The following is an 18,957-nucleotide window of genomic DNA, read 5'->3' on the forward strand; positions in this document are numbered from 1 at the left end:
TGATGTCTTCACTATTATTCTACAATTTAGAAAATAGTATAAAAAATATATATTTAAACCCTGGAATGTGTAGGCGTTCTAAAACTTTTGACCGATAGTGTATAGAAACACGTGTACCCCCCCTTGAAATTTGTGGATTCGGCTATTTCAGCCACACCTGTTGTTGACGGGTGTATAAAATCAAGCACACGGCCATGCAATCTCATTAGACAAACATTGGCAGGAGAATGGCCTTACTGAAGAGCTCAGTGACTTTCAATGTGGCATCGTCATAGGATCCGACCTTTACAAGTCAGTTTGTCAAATTTCTACCCTGCTTGAGCTGCCCTTGTCAACTGTAAATGCTGTTATTGTAAGTGGATATGTCTAGGAGCAACAACAGCTCAGCTGTGAAGTGGTAGGCCCCACAAGCTCACAGAAGGGGACTGCTGAGTGCTGAATGACGTAGCGCATAAAAATAAGACTGTTTTCAGTTGCAGCACTGACTACTGAGTTCCAAACTGCCTCTGGAAGCAACATCAGCAGAAAACTGTTTGGAGTTTTTTGAAAGGGGTTTCCATGGACGAGCAGCTGCACACAAGCCTAAGATATCCATGCACAATGCCAAGCGTCGTCTGGGGTGGTGTAAAGCTCACCGCCATTGGACTCTGGAGCAGTGGAAACGTGTTCTCTGGAGTGACAAATCATGCTTCACCGTCTGACGGACGAATCTGGGTTTGGCTGATGCCAGGAGAACGCTACCTACCCCAATGCATAGTGCCAACTGTAAAGTTTGATGGAAGAGGAATAATGGTCTGGTGCTGTTTTTCATGGTATCGGGCTAGGCCCCTGAGTTCCAGTGAAGGGAAATCTTAATGCTACAGCATACAATGACATTCTAGACAATTCTGTGCTTCCAACTCGGTAACAGTTTGAGGAAGGCCCTTTCCTGTTTCAGCATGACAATGCCCCCATGCACAAAGCGAGGTCCATACAGAAATGGTTTGTCGAGATCGGTGTGGAAGAACTTAACTGACCTGCACAGAGCCCTGACCTCAACCCCATCAAACAGCTTCGGGATGATTTTGAAGGCAGACTGCAAGCCAGGCCTAATCACCCAACGTCAGTGCCCGACCTAACTAATGCTCTTGTGGCTGAATGGAAGCAAATCTCCGCAGTAATGTTCCAACATCTAGTGGAAAGCCTTCCCAGAAGAGTGGAGGCTATATTGTAGCAGCAAAGGGGGGACCAACTCCATATAATATCTGTGATTTTGGAATGAGATGTTTGACGAGCAGGTGACCACATGGTTGTTGGGAAAAAATACAAAATAAATACTGCATACTGTCTACACCACATGACCAAAAGTATATGGACACCTGCTTGTTGAACATCTCATTCCAAAATCATGGAATGAGTGCACAGGAATTGGCAGGAGACAGCTGAGCGCATTCTGGAGAGAGAGGTGCCATATCTTTGCCTCACCCCTCCACTTTTCTTGTTGCAACATTTTAAATATTATACTCAAGACACACAATCTTCTAGAATCTAGATGCTTTTCACTGACAGTCGCAACTCAATCAGCTAGACCTATTGCCAGAGGCAGTTGGGAACTCGGTAGTGAGTGTTGCAACCGAGAACAGACGATTTTTTTTACATGTTATGTGCTTCAGCGGTCCTGTTCTGTGAGTATGTGGCCTACCACTTTGCGGCTGAGACATTCTTTCTCTTAGATGTTTCCACATCACAATAACAGCACTTACAGTTGACCGGGGCAGCTCTAGCAGGGCAGAAATCTGACGAACTGACTTGTTGGGAAGGTGGCATCTTATGACGGTGCCAGGTTAAAAGTCACTCAGCTCTTCAGTAAGGCCATCCAACTGTCACTGTTTGTCTATGGAGATCACATGGCAGTGTGCTCGATTTTATACATCTGTTAGCAACGGGTGTGGCTGAAATAGCCGAATCCCCTCATTTGAAGGGGTGTCAACAGACTTGTGGCCAAAAGTTGAGTCACAAATATTTATTTCCACAAAGTTTGCTGCTTCAGTGTCTATAGATATTTTCGTCAGATGTTACTATGGAATGCTGAAGTATAATTACAAGCATTTCATAAGTGTCAAAGGCTTTTATTGACAATTACATGAATTTGATGCAAAGAGTCAATATTTGCAGAGTTGACCCTTCTTTTTCAAGACCTCTGCAATCCGCCCTGGCATGCTGTCAATTAACTTCTGGGCCACATCCTGACTGATGGCAGCCCATTCTTGCATAATCAATGCTTGGAGTTTGTCAGAATTTGTGGGGTTTTGTTTGTCCACCCGCCTCTTGAGGATTGACCACACGTTCTAAATGGGATTAAGGTCTGGGGAGTTTCCTGGCCATGGACCCAAAATATCGATGTTTTGTTCCCCGAGCCACTGAGTTATCACTTTTGCCTTATGGCAAGGTGCTCCATCATGTTGGAAAAGGCATTGTTCGTCACCAAACTGTTCCTGGATGGTTGGGAGAAGTTGCTCTCGGAGGATGTGTTGGTACCATTCTTTATTCATGGCTGTGTTCTTAGGCAAAATTGTGAGTGAGCCCACTCCCTTGGCTGAGAAGCAACCCCACACATGAAGTGTCTCAGGATGCTTTACTGTTGGCATGACACAGGACTGATGGTAGCGCTCACCTTGTCTTCTCCGGACAAGCTTAATTCCGGATGACCCAAACAATCGGAAAGGGGATTCCTCAGAGAAAATGACTTTACCCCAGTCCTCAGCAGTCCAATCCCTGTACCTTTGGCAGAATATCAGTCTGTCCCTAATGTTTTTCCTGGAGAGAAGTGGCTTCTTTGCTGCCCTCCTTGACACCAGGCCATCCTCCAAAAGTCTTTGCCTCACTGCTGCCATTCCTGAGCAAGCTCTCCTTGAAGTTCTTGATGATGCGATTTAGGTGCAATCTTACTGGCAGCAATATTCTTGCCTGTGAAGCCCTTTTTGTCCAAAGCAATGATAACGGCACGTGTTTCCTTGCTGGTAACCATGGTTGACAGAGGAAGAACGATGATTCCAAGCACCTTTTTGAAGCTTCCAGTCATTTGTACTTAATCAGCTTGGCAGAGTGATCTCCAGCCTTGTCCTCGTCAGTACTCACACCGGTGTTAACGAGAGAATCACTGACATGTCAGCTGGTCCTTTTGTGGGAGGGCTGAAATGTAGTCGAAATGTTTATTGGGGGATTCAGTTCATTTGCATGGCAAAGAGGGACTTTGCAATTAATTGCAATTCATCTGATCACTCTTCATAAAATTCTGGAGTATATGCAAATTGCCAAAATACAACCGGAGGAAGCAGACTTTGTGAAAATTAATATTTGTGTCATTTTCCAAACTTTTGGCCACGTCTGTGTATATATACTGTATCTGCCAAAATAAAGGAAACATAAAGTGATGTTGGGCCACCACGAGCTGCCAGAACAGCTTGAATGCACCTTGGCATAGATTCTACATGTGGGCCTAAACCATGCCAGGAAAATGCACCCCACACCATAATATATACTTTGTATCCCTAGTTTACTCAAGTATTTACTTTATTTTGGCAGTTACAGGTATACAGTTGTGTTGTGGCCATAGACATAATCCATAGAAGGGTTTTGTAACCTCTTACCCTGGTAATTTGACTATTAAACTCAAGGGGTACAGTAGCAATGGATGCCAGTCCTGACTTGGAATGGTAACTGCCATCTATGGGTTATATTTCTATGGTTGGTTGCAGCTGTCTGTTTGTGTTTTTCAGATTTTAAAATACTAAAAAATGAAACCCTGGGGCCTATGATTTCTTAATCTGGCCCTGCTGTCAATGATTGACCACTCTCCAGTCTGGGTGGGTGCTTTTTGGCTGCTCTTTGAACCCAACTTGGCCTTTGGAGTGGATTTAAAAATTAAATAAATTTAAAGGCACCGCCATGACAACCAATAACCAGTGAAAGCCTCTGTTTTTCTAACTAATAGTAGTTTCTAACTATTAGTAGATTTATCACAATAGATGTAAAGGTAAAATATAGTATCTCATTCATGGTAAATGATAATGGTCAATTTCACAACTATAAAACACGAGTGATCTATGAATAAAAAATGAAATGTATGGAATAGTATTTCATCCATTATATAAGTGTACTGCAGAATACTGAAAATGGAATTGTAGAACAGGGTCCCCCAACTGACTGCCCGCGGGTGGTTTTATTTTCCCCGCAAGCTTTCTGATCAAAAAGAAAAATTCATATTTGTTTGGTTGGACATGAAAGACCTTTAAAAAAAACACCAGGAAATCAGCTCCAAGTGATTTTAATTCAAGTAATCTGTTACCAAGTATTGTTCACACCTAGAGAGAGACACGTGATCACATACAAACGTAAGCAATGTTTAAAAAGATTATGTTTCAGTCAAACACATATGTTTTGGCGTCTTGCGGTCAATTTGCAGTTTACAAATTATTTGTAATTTTGTTCCGGTCTCCTGATCATCCGCCCAAGAAAAATTCGTCTGGCGGCTGAATCTAGTTGATGATCCCTGCTGTGGAATATCCCACATTCCAATTTGGAATGCCATTCACAGAACGATGACCATATTAGGTAAGGGGCCTGCGTAACTAGGTGTAAGATCACCGCAACTTCCTTTATACTCCGATCACTCAACATGGCACCGGTATGTGAAAAGAGATCTTCTGAACTTTAGTTTTTTTATCGTTAATTTCACTTTTACTAAACAAAATGTGTTAATTACTTTACATTGTGCTATATAATACATTTCATTGTGATTTCTGGGTTTATATTATTAAAGTATAAAACTACTCCCCATTCATTTGTAGTCAAGCTTTAGCTAGTTTACGTTAGCTTGGCTTTCTAACGTTAAACATGTTCAGTTTCAAAGATGGCAATTACTGTAAAGTAAGTTCAAAGCATAGATTCAAGATGGGTATTTGTTTTCACAATTGATACCATTTTATTTTTACAAGTATGCAATTTGCAGCCTCTTCACTAACAGTGGCATACATACATTTTACCTCATTTTGGATTGTCGGTCAGTGTGAAATGAATTGGATCCATTGTGCCTAATCAGAAATGGGTGAATTTGCTATTTCAATACTCCAGTCTGGGGACAGCTGGATCATGTGAACTAGATTCCTATTCTAATCTCAGAGACGTGGTTCAGGAGAAACATTAGATTGAGGAAAACCTCTTATGGCGATCTGACCCATAGTGGCTCAAATTGAATTTGTCACGTTTCAGTAGACGAACTGTGAAATGCTTACTTACGAGCCTTCTCAACATTGCAGAGAAAGAAAATATAGGAATAATGAGTAACGATTACTTGGCTATATACACGGGGTACCAGTTCAGAGTCAATGTTTTTTTGTTTGTAATGTTACCTTTATTTAGCTAGGCAAGTCAGTTAAACTTCTTCGGGATCGGTGGGTCCCCTGGGGAACGGTTGAGCTAACGTAGGCTAATGTGATTAGCATGAGGTTGTAAGTAACAAGAACATTTCCCAGGACTTAGACATATCTGATATTGGCAGAAAGACAATTCTTGTTAAGCTAACTGCACTGTCCAATTTACAGTATATATTACAGTGAAATAATACCATGCTGTTTGAGCACAGTTTTGAACATGAAAAGTAATTCAGAAAAATGCCCAGGCCAAACTCGCTGGGCCGATTGTGCGCCGCCCTATGGGACTCCCAATTACGGCCGGATGTGATACAGCCTGGATTCAAGACAAGGATTGATTTTGAATCCACTTCTTGCACTGAGATGCAGTGCCGTAGACCGCTGCACCACTCAGGAGCCCATATGAGGTAATTGAGGTTAGATATGTACATATAACTAGGAATAAAGTGACTTGGCAACAAGATGGATAATAAACAGTAGCTGCAGCGTATGTGACAGGGCCGTAATTATAATATATATTTGGGGAGGGACCCCCCCCCCCACACACACACACACACAATATTCAAATATGCTCAAATTGTCCCCTCCCAATATATTGACATAAATTTGCTACGGTACGACGGAACCACGCACCGCCATCCGAAATAATCATTAGCAAACGTAATCATAACTAAATTTAACAAATTGCCATTATTATTACGACCGGTTCTAATATTACGGTGTACTGCAGTTCTGCGTGTGGTTTGTCCAAGTAGTTTTGCCGTACCCCAGCAGAAGCCGTTGCTCGACTGCTGTGGGTAGGTACAATCAATGTCAAACATGTGTATTAAACATTTGAAAACAATAATATAATATGAGTGTTATGTAGGCTATATCTCTCTCGATTGTGATCGTTTTAAACTCAACATGTCGCTGTGCGCTGGAACGGTAATTGTGGAAATAATATTTTGCTCAAAAGTCAATGTTTGCATGGAGTGGAAACAAACGTTTTTGGTGGAAATGGGCCGATTTGCGAGTGCTAATCAACCACCACTAACGTTAGCTATCATAGCTAAATTACCTGGAAAATTAATTAGCCACACATTCACCCATGGACCAACAATGGGGCTCACGGGTGTATTCAACTAATGTTAATGTCTTTATTACGTTATATTTGTCAGAAATCCCAAGTGAAGTCTGAGTAGTGTCAATCATTTATGTTGCGCTGCATATGTAATTTATGTAGACGGTAGTAGCTTTAATTTATTGCATATTAGTGTACTGTACTTGCTTATGATAAATATAATTATTAGTGTTTGATTAAAGTGCAAGCCGTTTTATTACAGTCAGCTTTCATTCACAGTGATGTCATCATGAGCAAGAGGAAGGGTGGCAGTGACATTCATCAGTTTTTTGGGCAGTCAGAATTTTTTATTTTTTTATTTAACCGGGTAGGCCAGTTGAGAACAAATTCTTATTTACAACTGCGACCTGGCCAGGATAAAGCAAAGCAGTGCGACAGAAACAACACAGAGTTACACATAAACAAACATACAGTCAATAACACAATAGAAAAATATATGTACAGTGTGTGCAAATATAGAAGATTAGGGAGGTAAGGCAATAAATAGGCCTTAGTGGTGAAATAATTACAATTTAGCATTAACACTGGAGTGATGGATGTGCAGATGATGATGTGCAAATAGAGATACTGGGGTGCTAAAGAGCAAGAGGATAAGTAACAATATCGGGATGAGGTAGTTGGGTGTGCCATTTACAGATTGGCTGTGTACAGGTCCAGTGATCGGTAAACTGCTCTGACAGCTGATGCTTAAAGTTAGAGAGGGAGATGTAAGACTCCATCTAAGGTGATTTTTGCAATTCTTTCCAGTCATTGGCAGCAGAGAACTGAGAGGAAAGGTGGCCAAAGGAAGTGTTGGCTCTGGGGGTGACCAGTGAAATATACCTGCTGGAGCGGTGCTACGGGTGGGCGTTGATATGGTGACCAGTGAGCTGAGATAAGGCGGGGCTTTACCTAGCATAGACTTATAGATGACCTGAAGCCAGTGGGTTTTGCGATGAATATGTAGTGAGGGCAAGCCAACGAGAGCATACGTGTCGCAGTGGTGGGTAGTATATGGGGCTTTGGTGACAAAACGGAATGCACTGTGATAGACTATTTCTATTTCACCTTTATTTAGCCAGGTAGGCCAGTTGAGAACAAGTTCTCATTTACAACTGCGACCTGGCCAAGACCAAGCAAAGCAGTGTGACACAAACAACACTGAGTTACACATGGAATAAACAAATGTACAGTCAATAACACAATAGAAAAGTCTATATACAGTGTGTGCAAATCAAGTAAGATTAGGGAGGTAAGGCAATAAATAGGCCATAGTGGCGAAATAATTACAATTTAGCAATTAAACACTGGAGAGATAGATTAGCAGGAGATGAATGTGCAAGTAGAGATACTGGGTTGCAAAGGAGCAAAAAAATACAACAATATGGGGATGAGGTAGTTGGGTGGGCTGTTTACAGATGGGCTATGTGCAGAGTGCAATGATCTGTAAGCTGCTCTGACAGCTGATGCTTAAAGTTAGTGAGGGAGAAATGAGTCTCCAGCTTCAGTATTTTTGCAAGTCTTTCCAGTCATTGACAGCAGAGAACTGGAAGGAAAGGCAGCCAAAGTAGGAGTTGGCTTTGGGGCTGACCAGTGAAATATACCTGCTGGAGCGTGTGCTACGAGTGGGTGCTGCTATGGTGACCAGTGAGCTGAGATAAGGCGGGGCTTTACCTAGCAAAGACTTATAGATGACCTGGAGCCAGTGGGTTTGGTGACGAATATGAAGCGAGGGCCAGCCAACGAGAGCATACAGGTCGCAGTGGTAAGTAGTATATGGGGCTTTGGTGACAACATGGATGGCACTGTGATAGACTGCATCCAATTTGCTGAGTAGAGTGTAAATGACATTGCCGAAGTCAAGGATCGGTAGGATATTCAGTTTTACGAAAGAAGAATAAGTTGAGAGCAGTGAGGAATTGAGTACCAGTCAGATGATAGAAGTCTACAGTAGTACAAGTGATGAGTAAATGTTTCTTGATATAATAATCATTGCCATTCAGATCAGAAATGGTTAGTAATCCATTCCTGAACATCATAGCAAGAAACACCACTTGTTTACTGATAATATTTATTTCATGTTCAGGGTAAGGAGAGAGCATGAGGATGCCAACAGGGCAGGGAAAGCAGGTGAGTGAGGAAAGGAGTAAATATTGATGACTGATCTGATATTGCTGTGTTGGTGTTGTTCCTACGACATCATAATTAATGTTGCTCCAGGACCATCATTATAACTGACCTGTAGTTAGTTGGTTACGAAAAAGGACATCACAACAGTCTAATCCTAATGTACAGACCAGACTCCTGTTGGCCTCCATATGTGTATCAACATGTGTATCAACATTCTTTCTAGTCCTTAGTTTACTGATAATATTTCTTTCATGTTCACTCTCCTGTGTTCAGTGTAAAGAGAGAGAGAGAGAGCATGAGGATGCTGACAGGACAGGGAGAGCAGGTGACATGGAGGTGAGTGAGAAAAGGAGTAAATATTGATGGTTAAGACCGAATAATGACATAACAGCTGTCTAATCCTAATGTTAATTTAAACAGATATTCCTCTAAGTATGGCTTCTCATGTGTATTTCAGATAATAAATTCAAGCAGTCTTATGAAGATTGTTGGGGGTGTGAAGTACTTGGTGCGGCAAGGTCAGGCTTTTTGAGGCATTGATAAGGAAAGTGGGAATTTCAGCAAGCTTCTAAAGTACAAGGCAGAGGGCGACGCAGAGCTGACCACCTGGCTGAAAGGTCACTTTGATTTCACCAGTCCCCAAATGCAAAACGAAATGTTGAAGCTGGTGGGCAATACAATCATCAAAGAATTTCTGTCGGAAATAACATCAATGCCAGTGGTTCAGTTCGCACTTATCATTGATGGCACCCAGGATATATCAGGAGTCAATATGTTTGAATACACCCAGGATATATCAGGAGTTGATCAGGAGTCAATATTAGAGGTCGACCGATTATGATTTTTCAACGCCGATACTGATTATTGGAGGACCAAAAAAAGCCTATACCGATTAATCGGCCGATTTTTATATGTGTGTGTAATGACAATTACAACAATACTGAATGAACAATGAATACTTATTTTAACTTAAGATAATACATAAAATCTATTTAGTCTCAAATAAATAATGAAACATGCTCAATTTGGTTAACATAATGCACAGTGTTGGAGAAGAAAGTAAAAGTGCAATATGTGCCATGTAAAAAATAAAAAAGCTAACGTTTATATTCCATGCTCAGAACAAATGAAAGCTGGTGGTTCAATATTCCCAGTTCTTCAATATTCCCAGTTAAGAATTAATAAGTTTTAGGTTGTGGTTATAACAGGAATTATGACGCGTCGACTATTTTTCTCTATACCATTTGTATTTCATATACCTTTGACTATTGGATATTCTAATAGGCACTTTAGTATTGCCAGCCAGATCTCAGGAGTTGATAGGCTTGAAGTCATAAACCGCGCTGTGATTCAAGCATTGCTAAGAGCTGCTGGCAAACGCAGTAAAGTTTGAATTAATGTTTACGAGCCTGCTGCTGCCTACCACCGCTCAGTCAAACTGCTCTATCAAATATCAAATCATAGACTTAATTATAATATAATAATCACAGAAATATGAGCCTTTGGTCATTAATATGGTCAAATCCGGAAACGATCATTACGAAACAAAACATTTATTCTTTAAGTGAAATACGGAACCGTATTTTATCGAACGGGTGACAACCCTAAGTCTAAATATTGCTGTTACATTGCACAACCTTCAATGTTATGTCATCATTATGTAAAATTCTGGCAAATTAGTTCGCAATGAGCCAGGTGGCTCAAACTGTTGCATATACCCTGACTCTGTGTGCAATAAACACAACAGAAGTGACACAATTTCCCTAGTTAATATTGCCTGCTAACATTAATTTCTTTTAACTAAATATGCAGGTTTACAAATATATACTTCTGTGTATTGATTTTAAGAAAGGCATTGATGTTTATGGTTAGATACATTCGTGCAACGATTGTGCTTTTTTTGCAAATGCGCTTTTGTTAAAACATCACCCGTTTGGCGAAGTAGGCTGTGATTCGATGATAAATTAACAGGCACTGCATTGATTATATGCAACGCAGGACAAGCTTGTTAACCTAGTAATATCATCAACCATGTGTAGTTAACTAGTGATTATGTTAAGATTGATTGTTTTTTATAAGGTAAGTTTAATGCTAGCTAGCAACTTACCTTGGCTCCTTGCTGCACTCGCGTAACAAGTGGTCAGCCTGCCATTTAACTAACAATTTAGCAGTCTTATGGCTTAGGGGTAGAAGCTGTTCAGGGTCCTGTTGCTTTCAGACTTGGTGCATTGGTACTGCTAGCTGTGCGGTAGCAGAGAGAACAGTTCAGGGCTCTACATTCTGAACATTTTACTCGCATATGCGCCTAAATATTTTGCTGTGCGACCAGGCCCCAAGAAATTAACAATTCTAGCTTTATTACCTCAAATATTTGTCATTGTGCGCCTAAATTATTTTGTGCGCGCTTCCTTTTTTCCATTTAGGCGCACACGTGCTCCTTTAAAAAAAGCTCAGCATTGAGCCCTGCAGTCTAGGACTTGGTGGCTGGAGTCTGACCATTTTTAGGGCCTTCCTCTGACACACCACCTGGTATAGAGGTTCTGGATGGCTGGAAGCTTGGCCTCAGTGATGTACTGGGCCATACGCACCACCATCTGTAGGACCTTGCGGTCGGTTGCCATACCAAGCAGTGATGCAGTAGGGCTGAGCGATATGGCCTGAAACTCATAGCTCACCTTTTATTAATTTTTCTTATGAGTGATTCACAATAACATCTTGATTTAAAAAAATATATGTGTGTGTTTTCTTTAAGCTTTGTTGTACAATTTAAAGGTCAAATCCAAACGGTCAACAATAATTGAATTCAGAGCTTGTGTAATTATACCGAGGCTGAGTATATACCTTACACAACCATAAGACCCACTAATAAGTTAATCAAAATAGTTGTACCTGCTTTTTTTTGCAATAATCACTAGTCTGGCTTTCAGGTTTGTCTATAAAAATGCAATTTTTGTTACAAATTTAACCAAAACCATTCATAATGCACATCCACTAATAATGTAGCAAGCATTATAGAAAATTAACACTCATAAACAATTTCTCAAACACAAGCCCACATGCTAGTGTAACAGGGTTGGTTATGTTTCCACTTGCCTCTAAAGAAATGTGTATTTAATGTTCAATCATTCTTATTGGTTAGTTCAACTCTGATGACAATAAGGTGTGTTGTGATTGGCCCCGCTTGCAGATAGGGGGAGATCGCGAACGTCAGGTCTTCCCAGTATGAAAATGTGATGCAAGGGGTAGGTCACGTTCTGAATACTGTTTTCTATTTTCTATTTTACAATGTGTACAAGTTTGCTGTACGTTACTGATTTATACATGTGTGGGTATATGGTACCTGTTAGGGATTGAGGGGCTTTCTGGGATGTGCTTTGGCATATGATTGCTGTAAATAAATGTGTTAGCTAGCATACACCGATGTCATGGTCACATAAGCCACTGCTAACACAGTTGTCTTCATGCTACAGATTTTGCCATCGACAGCCATCAACACTGTTAAGCCCTGCACAACTAACGTGCTGTTTCCCATTTAACAACAGAAATAAATGATGCTCGGGGCGAGGGGTCGGTGCGAGGGGACGGACTAAAGTTAAACTGTTACATTGGTGCCGTGACCCGGATCACTGTTTGCCCGAGGCAAAGGAGGAGGTCGAAAGGGGGGTGAGTGTAACCGATGTGAAATGGCTAGCTAGTTAGCGGTAGTGCGCGCTAATAGCGTTTCAATCGGTGACGTTACTCGCTTTGAGACGTTGAAGTAGTGGTTCCCCTTGCTCTGCTAGGGCCGCGGCTTTTGTGGAGCGATGGGTAACGATGCTTCGTGGGTGACTGTTGTTGATGTGTGCAGAGGGTCCCTGGTTCGCACCCGGGTCGGGGCGAGGGGACGGACTAAAGTTGAACTGTTACAGTAGTGAGTAGCCAGCTAATATTTATATTTCAAGTTTAGCCAACTTGGATCTAGGTATAATTTCACAAGCTCTGATTTCAGCTAACAAGGCAAAACAGTTGAACTGTTATGAACACAACCTTCTGTCCGTCTCCAACTATTTGAACAGCATGCTAGCCGGTCCACTATAAATAAGGCTTACCTTATTTCTCAGAATGAGAAAGAGTTGCCAATTCCTTTATAATTGTTTTAAGTTTATTGCACATTTATAAAAGACTAAACAGCTAGTATAACGATCTTTATTTGACTAAAATGCTGCTAGCGATATGTGGTACCGTAATGCGCGTGTGACAAACTGAGCATTTTTCAGAATGAATGTTCATTGGTACATCTGTTTTAGTATATTCTGCTCTGCTTGAATTTTGAGGAGTTGAAACATAAACAGGGTTGGAAAGGTCAACTTCCCCTCTATTACAGTAAAATAATGTCCCCATGTGTTTTGGTGTCCATATGACCCATTCTGTTGGTCCAAACCTGAAATGCGAATAGCGAGTTGAAACTGTCATAGAGGAATAAGTGATCTCTCATCTTTGTTGTTGTGAGTGGTAGGGGGAGGGGCTTGGGTGAAAGAGGTGAATTGAAATCTGTCCAAAATAAGCACACCGCGCCTATTTTGAACCTTAACTTGTCACCTGCCTTCCTGCCATTGGGAAAACGACTCACATAGGGAGTTAGGGTGGAGACATGAGCATTATATACAGATTTCTGGTGTAAATGGGAAGCTATTCAGGCCCCTTCATAAAATGTTGTTATGTTACAGCCTTATTCTAAAATGTATTAAGTCGTTTTTCCCCCCTCAATGTACACACAATACCCCATAATGACAAAGCAAAAACTGTTTTTTAGAAATTGGTGCAAATTTATAACTTAAAAAAAAACTGATATCACATTTACATAAGTATTCAGCCCCTTTACTCAGTACTTTGTTTAAGCACATTTGGCAGTGATTACAGCCTTGACTCTTCTCGGGTATGACACTACATGCTTGGCACACTTATTTGGGGAGTTTCTCCCATTTCTCCGTTCATCTTTCCCTCGATCCTGACAGGTCTCCCAGTCTCTGCCGCTGAAAAACATCCACACAGCATGCTTCTGGTGGATGTTGGTGCCAGGATTCCAGGATTCCAGGTGCCAGGATTCCTCCAGACGTGGCATTCAGGCTAAAGAGTTCAATCTTGATTTCATCAGACCAGAGAATCTTGTTTCTTATGGTCTGAGAGTCCTTTACGTGCCTTTTGGCAAATTCCAAGTAGGCTGTCATGTGCCTTTTTACTGAGGAGTTGCTTCCATCTGGCAACTCTACCAAGAAGGCCTGATTTGGTGGAGTGCTGCAGAGATGATTGTCCTCCCATCTCCACAGAGGAGCTCTGTCAGAGTGACCATCAGGTTCTTGGTCACCTCCCTGACCAAGGCCCTTCTCCTCCGATTGCTCAGTTTGGCCGGGCAGCCAGCTCTAGTAATGATGGATGCCACTTAGTTGGTGGGGACCTTCAATGCTGCAGAAATGTTTCAGTACCCTTCCTGAGATCTGTGCCTTGACACAATCATGTCTCGGAGCTCTACGGACAATTCCTTCGACCTCATGGCTTGGTTTTTGTTCTGACATACACTGTCAACTGTGCCTGTCAACTGTGCCTTTCCAAATCATGTCCAATCGATTGAATTTACCACAGGTGGACTTCAATCACGTTGTAGAAACATCTCAAGGATGATCAATGGAAACAGAACGCAACCGAGCTCAATTTTGAGTCGCATAGCAAAGGGTCTGAATACTTGTGTAAATAAGGTATTTCTGTTAGTTTTTTTATGTGCCAAAATGTCTAAAATCTGTTTTTGCTTTGTCATTATGGGGTATTGTGTATAGATTGATAATTCATTCAAATATTGAATCCATCTGAGAATAAGCAGTGTATATCACCCAGCCCTATAATGCAGTCAAGATGCATTATAGGGTGCAGCTGTTTAACTTTTTGAGGATCTGAGGGCCCATGACAAATCTTTTCAGCCTCCTGAAGGGGAAGAGGTGTTGTTTTTCCCTCTTCACATCTGTGTTGGTGTATGTGTACCGTGATCAATCCTTAGTGATGTGAACACCGTGGAACTTTAAGCTCGCGACCTGCTCCACTACAGCTTGTCAACGTGAGTGCTCGGCCCTCTGTTTTCTGTAGTCCATGATTAGCTCCTTTGTCTTGCTGACGTTGAGGGAGACAATCATTACGCTCCTTTATATTTCTATGATCTGAATGTGTCCCCTAGCTGAAGCAGAAGAAACAGACTGTGGTCAAGAGCGCCAAGAAAGGGGGTTCACCCTGGACCTGACTCACCCTGTGGAGGACAGCATCCTGGACTCGGCCAACTTCGTATGTTACCGGCCCCGCTTCACCGGACACCATAGGGCTACTGCCCATGGTCTTCATCATTAAACAGGCTAGGGATATTATGCTTTATCATTGTGTAATGTTTGTCTAACTCTGTGTGTGGACTATGGTAACATTCCCTAGCTGACTAGGGTTCTCTTCCCTAGTCACTGCTCTTTCCAACAGGAAACCTTTCTCAACGAGAGGGTAAAGGTCAATGGCAAGACAGGAAATCTGGCAAATGTAGTCGAGATCAACCTTCTGAAAAACAAGATCCATGTCACAGAACCAGCATTCCAAGAGGTAAGCTATTGTTGTCGATAGTCTACTACTACTAATAACTCCATTGAGTGTGCCTTTTTTTAACTAGGAGTAGGTTTGAGGAACTCCCTGGCCTCAACCCTTTAGGACAGGTCTGAGGTGTACTCCTCCCCTTCTTTGACATCAAACTCCTCCTTTCCCATTGGTCCACAGGTACCTGAAGAAGAACAACCTCCGTGATTGGTTGAGAGTCGTGTTGTCAGACAAGGAGACCTACGAGCTGAGATACTTCCAGATCAGCCAGGAAGAGGACAATGACGAGTAGAGCCAAGCTCCGCCCACCTGCCCCAGCATGCAGGACTGGAGACTGGCCAGTCCCTCACACTTGTCACTTGTTTGTGAGAGGGAAGTCTTCTGTGAGAGACATTTGTATTTGTCAGTGGATAGACTGTAAACTTCAGTGTGTCATCATGTCTCTAGTTTTGATGGGAGAATAAATTAGATCAACAAAACAGCCCTGGTGTGTTCTGCTTGAATATTTTGTGGGTGCATGACTGTTTCAATGAAGTATGAAGTTCAGTGAGAAATGATTGTCACAGAACTTCTCAGATGACTATCATAGGTGTAATTCCCAGTATGTCCACGTGATGTCACCAGACGCTGTGTTACTGCGTCCTGCCCTGCTGTTATAGTCTGCGAATCAGGACCGCTAATGGCAATGCTGGCTAAACTGGAAGGTTTACAATGTAAAATAAATAACCTCACTGCTGCACTACTCTATGAAGCTGGAGTATGTGATTATCATACTATAAGCAGAGCACAAACCCTACCATACCATCTTTGCTTTACCCGACCCCAGTGTAGATACCCCAGTCTCCACAGCCTTCACTTCACTATAACCCAAAGAAATGTTCCTGTTGTCCCATTCTGCTGCCAAGATACTTTTGTATATATAGTGTATGTAGACACCCCTTCAAATTAGCACACAGCTATGCAGTCACCATAGACAAACATTGGCAGTAGAATGGCCTTACTGAAGAGCTCAATGACTTTCAACGTGGCACCGTCATGGGATACCACCTTTCCGAGAAGTCAGTTTGCCAAATTTCAGCCCTGCTAGAGCTGCCCGGTCAACTGTGAGTGCTGTTATTGTGATGTGGAAACGTATAAGAGTAGCAATGGCTCAGCCGCGAAGTGGTAGGCCACACAAGCTCACAGAACGGGACCGCTGAAGCGCGAAGCGCATAAAAATTGCAACACTCACTACTGAGTTCCAAACTGCCTCTGGAAGCGACATCAGCACAATAACTGTTTGTCGGAGCTTCATGAAATGGGTTTCCATGGCCGAGCAGCTACACACAGGCTTAAGATCACCATGCACAATGCCAAGCGTTGGCTGGAGTGGTGTAAAGCTCGCTTGGACTCTGGAGCAGTGGTAACGTGTTCTCTGGAGTGATGAATCACGCTTCACCATCTGGCAGTCCAACGGACGAATCTGGGTTTGGTGAATGCCAGGAGAACGCTATCTGCCCCAATACATAGTGTCAACTGTAAAATTTAGCGTAGGAATAATGGTCTGGGACAGTTTTTTTATGGTTCGGGCTAAGCCCCTTCGTTCCAGTGGAGGGAAATCTTAACTCTACAGCACAATGATATTCTAGAAGATTCTGTGCCCTCAACTTTGTGGCACCTGTTTGGGGAAGGTCCTTTCCTGTTTCAACATGACAATGTCTCTGTCCACAAAGCGAAGTCCATACAGAAATGGTTTGTCGAGATCGGTGTGGAAGAACTTGATTGGCCTGCACAGAGCCCTGAACTCAACCCTATCGAACACCTTTGGGATGAATTGGAACGCCGACTGCGAGCCAGGCTTAATCGCCCAACATCATTGCCCGACCTCACTAATGCTCTTGTGGCTGAATGGAAGCAAGTCCCTGCAGCAACGTTCCAACATCTAGTGGAAAGCCTTCCCAGAAGAGTGGAGGCTGTTATAGCAGCAAAGGGGCGATCAATTAATGCCCATGATTTTGGTAATGTAGTTTATGTTCTGGACAAAACGGTGAGAAGCTCTCCTTCTCCGCTCCTCTTCACTATGTGGTAGCAGTTAGCTCCTCTATCCTTTTATAGTGTTCGATATGTTAGATTGGCAGTGAATTTTATAAAGCTCTTATGTTATATAAACGTCTACCTTGGCTGATGTGTCAGAATGTCAGTAAATGTTTTATATTCCCAGGAGCAGAGCAATGTTTTCCTGGAACTGATCCCGCCCTTTCATCTGTGGGAGTGTGTAAATGTGTTAGTGATCTTTGTCGTGTTGGAGACTAGTGTGTGGAACCGTTCACAGTAACGGCTTGTTTTGAGGCGACCTGGGTTCGATACCTAGTTAGTTATGTGTGTCTGTGTGTGTGTGTGTGTGTGTATGCATGGGTGTATCTAGTCCTGCTTCCCACTCTCTGATCTGCTCTCTCATCTGCTGTGGATAAAACACACCGCCTCAGGAATGCCCATTTCACCCTGCAACTTCCCACTAGTGTGTGTCCATCTGTAATACCTAGTGAAAGTCTACACACCCCTTGTGTAACAGAGTAAGAACCTATATCCTGTTGTATTTGTGGACGTTTGCCCAAATTAGTTAGTTTCACAGATTCAATTCATGTTATTGAGTTCCTGTTAAAATATATAATTTCATTTATTTATATTGACATGTTTAATTAATGCGTAATTGACTGACATTCTGTGGTTGGTTGACGATATTGCACCCCAACTCTATTATTTTTGCGCACCATTTTCTGGAATTGATGGTAGATCTGAAGTCCTTCTCCACTCCTTGCCCAGTTAAAAGCACTTTTTTTAAAATATATAATTCCGTCCAAATTGTCACAGGATTTGTATTAACTAATGTACAACGTATTAACATGTAGTTTGTCATAATGGATAGTGTATTTTGGTTTTAACCGTGTTTTCATGCTAACTTGTTAGCTATGCTAGCGCTTGTCCTGTTAGATATGTCAGAGATATTAGAGAAAGGAAGGTTTATAAATCCCAGTTGCAAATGAATGGAGGAACGTATAACGTCCCACCCACCAATCGCCTTCACGTAGTCATTCGGCGTTACGCAATCCATTTTCAAAGTCAGGGTACGAGTTGATTAACTTGCCTATTCTACTCGAATGTACGTATTATCACGATTCCAAAGACATACATTATTACAGATAGAAAGTTAATTATGTTACATTTTTGAAAAGATTTGTAATGTTGTACTTATTGTCGACGAAATTCATTATAATGTTGGGTTTTTGATCTAGCGCCCTCCTTGTCCCAGAATCGCCCAGAATGCACCGCGTGGCCCATTGAAGTAGCATGGGCAACGTACACAATGTGCCTTAATACGATTCCAGTGGAGTTTCCCATCTCTTCGAAAGTATTTCGAGCCATGTACACTGTTAGCTAGCATGTTTCCTGCTCACCAGACGTGCTACCTTGACCCAGACCAGCTGTTTCGATTATCCGTCAACCTGTTTCTCTCTCTCACTGGCTACAGTCCAAACACGTTATTTTTACCTTATTTTTTTTATCTCCCTCTCGCTCTCTCCCACTACCGCACCTACTGTTACGACCTCTGAATCACAGATAGAACAATGAGACAGATATTTCACCAGATGAGCCTTATTTCAATGTGATTTTGTTTCAGTCCCATATGTCATGTCTTTCTGGAATGGCCTTTTAAGTAATATTAATTGGAAAAATGTT

General features: G+C 42.0%; 1 protein-coding gene across 24 annotated transcripts; it reads left to right on the forward strand.

The window, feature by feature from the left end:
* The first annotated feature begins 4,679 nt into the window (after window positions 1-4,679).
* Window positions 4,680-15,721, forward strand: LOC129823218 (60S ribosomal protein L22-like 1). 24 transcript variants are annotated; one of them, XR_008754586.1, is made up of 5 exons: window positions 4,680-6,208; window positions 8,600-8,643; window positions 8,917-8,979; window positions 9,101-15,249; window positions 15,421-15,721. XR_008754586.1 is itself a non-coding variant. In XM_055882089.1 (4 exons), exons 2-4 carry the CDS (start codon window positions 14,833-14,835, stop codon window positions 15,445-15,447), a joined length of 261 nt encoding a protein of 86 aa, XP_055738064.1. In that variant the 5' UTR covers window positions 11,867-11,885; window positions 14,595-14,832; the 3' UTR covers window positions 15,448-15,721. The 24 variants fall into 24 exon arrangements, 1 of the variants encoding a protein (XP_055738064.1); XR_008754591.1 differs by lacking the exon at window positions 4,680-6,208 and adding an exon at window positions 6,215-6,338; XR_008754590.1 differs by lacking the exon at window positions 4,680-6,208 and adding an exon at window positions 6,345-8,278.
* Window positions 15,722-18,957: the final 3,236 nt, after the last annotated feature.

The sequence above is a fragment of the Salvelinus fontinalis genome, chromosome 25 (genome assembly GCF_029448725.1).
Source record: "Salvelinus fontinalis isolate EN_2023a chromosome 25, ASM2944872v1, whole genome shotgun sequence".
Taxonomy (NCBI): Eukaryota; Metazoa; Chordata; class Actinopteri; order Salmoniformes; family Salmonidae; genus Salvelinus; species Salvelinus fontinalis.

Bases quoted from the DNA above. Each gene is read 5' to 3' on its own strand.
- LOC129823218 (XM_055882089.1), top strand. From the start codon at position 14,833: ATGTGTCCCCTAGCTGAAGCAGAAGAAACAGACTGTGGTCAAGAGCGC. The intron at 14,950-15,132 runs GTATGTTACCGG...TCTTTCCAACAG, and splicing joins TCCTGGACTCGGCCAACTTC to GAAACCTTTCTCAACGAGAG. The intron at 15,250-15,420 runs GTAAGCTATTGT...ATTGGTCCACAG, and splicing joins CAGAACCAGCATTCCAAGAG to GTACCTGAAGAAGAACAACC.